General features: G+C 36.4%; 1 protein-coding gene across 1 annotated transcript in view; it reads left to right on the forward strand.

Annotated features, from left to right (window-relative positions):
* The first annotated feature begins 376 nt into the window (after positions 1–376).
* The window catches only part of LOC144889354 (tudor domain-containing protein 3-like), a 17,248-nt gene continuing 17,017 nt past the window's right edge, over positions 377–607 (forward strand). Inside the window, exon 1 of the mRNA XM_078769550.1 lies at positions 377–517. Within this exon, the coding sequence (XP_078625676.1) occupies positions 377–517 (141 nt within the window). The remainder of the gene's footprint in view (positions 518–607) is intronic.

Genomic DNA, 607 nt, shown 5'->3' on the forward strand with positions numbered 1-607 from the left:
GCTTTAGAGGTTTCCCGATTGAATATCTGTGGTGCGATCTGGTCAACGTCGGGTGGAATCGGGTTCTAATCGGGGAGTAACTGTTCGGACGCGGTAATACCAAACCGCTCGGTAAAATAACATCCAAAACCGCGTCTGCAACAATATATATATATATATATATATATATATATATATATATATATATATATGCGTGTATATATACATACACACATATATATATATTTTTTTTTTTGAATGCCATCTGTTTTTAAATCTTAAATGTGCATTTTCATGTTTGTCAAAATTAACCAGCTGGCCAGCACGACCAGCTGTTGTTTAGCAAATATATATAAAGCAAGGGGTGGAGGGTGTTGAGTATATTTGACATTGAAAGATGTCAACTTTGGGCTTGTCTCATCCAATTCCTTGGTGTGCAGGAGTTGTGACTGGTGGAACGGCACTACCCAATGGACTGCCACCCACGCAGTGGCACCCTGGAAACCACTGTTTGGCACTCTACTGGGAGGACAACCAGGTAATTGCTTTATGTATATATATATATATATATATATATATATATATATATATATATATATATATATTATAATAGGCTACGGTGATTCTG

This window comes from Myxine glutinosa, unplaced genomic scaffold, assembly GCF_964187855.1.
Source record: "Myxine glutinosa unplaced genomic scaffold, kmMyxGlut1.1 SCAFFOLD_3046, whole genome shotgun sequence".
Taxonomy (NCBI): domain Eukaryota; kingdom Metazoa; phylum Chordata; class Myxini; order Myxiniformes; family Myxinidae; genus Myxine; species Myxine glutinosa.